Raw genomic sequence first — 2844 nt, 5'->3', positions numbered from 1 at the left:
CAACACCTACTCAGTAACAATCCGGGCACTCTGGCCGAGCCCTTCGTGATGGCTTCTCCTTCTTCCTCTCTGCTTACAATCTGACGGCATCCTCGGAGAGGCTTTTACAACGCCCAGTCATATCAGCTGCAACGCTCCTCCATCGTGAAGCCAATCGAGACCGGCCGGCAGAAAGGCAAGGCTTCGGCCACATCAGTATTCGGATCATGATCTAAATTTGGCTCACAAGAAGGGGGGGTTGCTCTGCCGCAGCGTCGCATTATTGGCGGCCTTGTGCCATCAACAGCCAGTCGGGTGGGCGGAGACAAACGTCCAACATCACCAGATATGGAGGCTGTCATTGGCACATCAGACGAGTGCCACGCGAACTGCTCTGGGGCAGCCAATGGCGATGGGCGCAAGGTGCAAGGGTCGAATGGCTGCTGCTGCCACACTGCAGGACTCAGCACCGAGGCTGAGGTCTGCAATGAAACCATCCATGAGAGCGATGCTGAGGAATTTTATTCACACGCATTCTCGAAGTCTTGCCTGTTGGCTGGAATCCCGCTGGAATCTCCACTGCCGGCCCGCGCGTTCGGCGGTAATGCACTGGATCTTCGATCCCAGGGCGCTTACTGTCCAATATACAGCCTCGATGTTCAGCCTCGTATCAGTCAGTCGTGGTAGCATGACGAGACCATTTAATCGCCGGCCCCCTCGTTGCTTTTGGGCGGGCCATCAGCAAACGGCTATATATCTATAGAGGTGACGAAGACACTTACGACCAACGTCAACAGACCAAAAAGTACGCTCAAAGTGACGCCTTGCCGTACTCTCAGGCCGCGCTATCGGGGAGCCTTGTCTATTGGGGCAAGTATCTACAACTTATATCATCATCTTCAACCACTCTTCTTATCCCGGATGATCAACAAAACCTCACTCCTCCTATCCAAGTTGGCCTGCTACAGGCCATCCTCTGCGGCTTCCACTGGCCATGATGTTTGCGTCTGCGTCTACAATATACGGGTTAACCCTGTCTGCAACGCTCTATGCCTCAGCAGTGGACGCATTGGCTTTCAGACGATACGATGGTATCCATCGCACGGCCAAGTCGCCCCAGATTACACAGCCCGCCATGCTATTGCAGCGGAAAGATGATGTCTGCGGCGTTGGCATGAAACTGTGCCCGGCAAACTTGGGTGGAAACTGTTGCCCAGAAAACTATACTTGCGCAACAGATAGCTGCTACTCGAAAACGACTACCACGAGCACCTCATCTGTACCATCGCACACATACTCATGCCCAACCAGCCAGTACCTCTGCCCATCATCTGTCGGCTATGGGTGTTGCCCCAATGGGATGGGCTGTGGTGTTAGTCGATGCCACTCTACTCAGCCAATCACCACGACAGTGACGACGGCCATTACGACTACAGCAAGCGGCACAATAACCACAATCACGACAACTACGACCATCGTCAGGAGCTCAAGTGTCCCGACCAGCCTGGGCTCGTTGGATGATCGGACCAACGATGGCGATGGCACCCAAACAACCGGTTCGTCCGCCACTACTGTCCCAAAGTATACGCCACCAGCGGAGACAGACGGAAGTAATGGCCAAGAAAATAGCAGTCTCTCCACCACACAGCTAGGGGGCATCGTCGGAGGAGCTGTTGCACTTCTTGCGGTGGTGGTCGCAGCGGCTGCTGTTTTGATTCGTCATATTGATAGGTTAGCTAGCCAGATGTCGCGAAAATCCAATTCATCCAAAAGGAGCTCGGCAACAAAGCAGACGAGTGTGTCGGATTCTGAAAGCGGGACTTCCCGAACAGATTCTACTCACGAGTCATTACGGCGTTCACGAGCTCGTCGAATGCCTCGATCCAGATCCACAATCCGCCGTAATCGCCAACGGCGCAACGGCCTGATCGCAACGAGGTCCGGCAACTTTGTGACTGAAACAACGTTGGGGAGGCAAGATTCTGCAGACATTGCCCTCGAAGTTTTGACTCGACCAGTCACCTGCGGCGGTGCGGTGGCATCAGATACGAGGCACGGCTATGTCGTATCACCCGCGCCCATCAACGATATGTCGCCAAGGCTACTCAGTTCTCCATCGCCTTTTAGCGATACGGAACTCGAAGCAAGCTCGCCTGCACAAGAACTCGCCGGGACATCGACGGCGTCTAGTCTAGCAGCAGATCTTCTCATACACTACCCGCAAGACATTCCGCCGAGCGACCTCCCCATGGTAGCCATGAGGCCACCGCTTGCGTACCAATGGATGAGGAGCATAGGGCTGCTCAGGCAGTCAGAGAACACTTCTCCTGACGAGTACTGCATCGACGATGAGGAGTGGCACGGATTTTACGGATCCCGAGACCATATGGCGGGTCGAACGGGACTTGGCATCAGCTATACAGCAATTCGGGGAGGCGGACACCGACAGTATAGATAATTGCAGGACGGCGGAAAGGAGTTGTAGCATTTGTGGTTTCACTATAGACGACTACCGAGACGTGGATATTCTCCAAGATAGAGAGGAGGGCTAATAGTTGTGTTTTCAGCATCGCATCGTATATGGCGTTATTATAGCATAAGTACATGAGTACATAATACGAGGCAAATAAGGAGGATGGGTAACTACCTTGTATAATGAATTAGCATATATAAAACATAATATAATTCACACAGAATATGCTCCGAGTCTATGTCTTGTGATGGCCATCAACTAACAGTTTCCAACTACTAAAGTTGGAGGATGATTCGTGATGGCGGCGTTGTACAAACTTCCTAGTTGGGAATAACGCAGCCAGCTTTCATCCAATAGGCCGTGTGGCTCAATGGCAGAGCGTCTGACTACGA

At 52.8% G+C, this 2844-nt stretch overlaps 1 protein-coding gene across 1 annotated transcript; it reads left to right on the top strand.

The window, feature by feature from the left end:
- Positions 1-327: 327 nt before the first annotated feature.
- Positions 328-2437, top strand: Triagg1_3959 (uncharacterized protein; the record flags this gene model as incomplete). Its single annotated transcript, XM_062898309.1, has 2 exons — positions 328-652; positions 948-2437. The coding sequence occupies 2 exons, from the start codon at positions 328-330 to the stop codon at positions 2435-2437; spliced, it is 1815 nt and encodes a 604-aa protein (XP_062756979.1).
- Between the last annotated feature and the right edge of the window lie 407 nt (positions 2438-2844).

The sequence above is a fragment of the Trichoderma aggressivum genome, assembly GCF_033847375.1.
Source record: "Trichoderma aggressivum f. europaeum strain CBS 100526 chromosome Unknown scaffold_012, whole genome shotgun sequence".
Taxonomy (NCBI): domain Eukaryota; kingdom Fungi; phylum Ascomycota; class Sordariomycetes; order Hypocreales; family Hypocreaceae; genus Trichoderma; species Trichoderma aggressivum.
The sequence above is the reverse complement of the archived record's forward strand: the minus strand, read 5'-3'. Positions and strand labels throughout refer to the sequence as shown.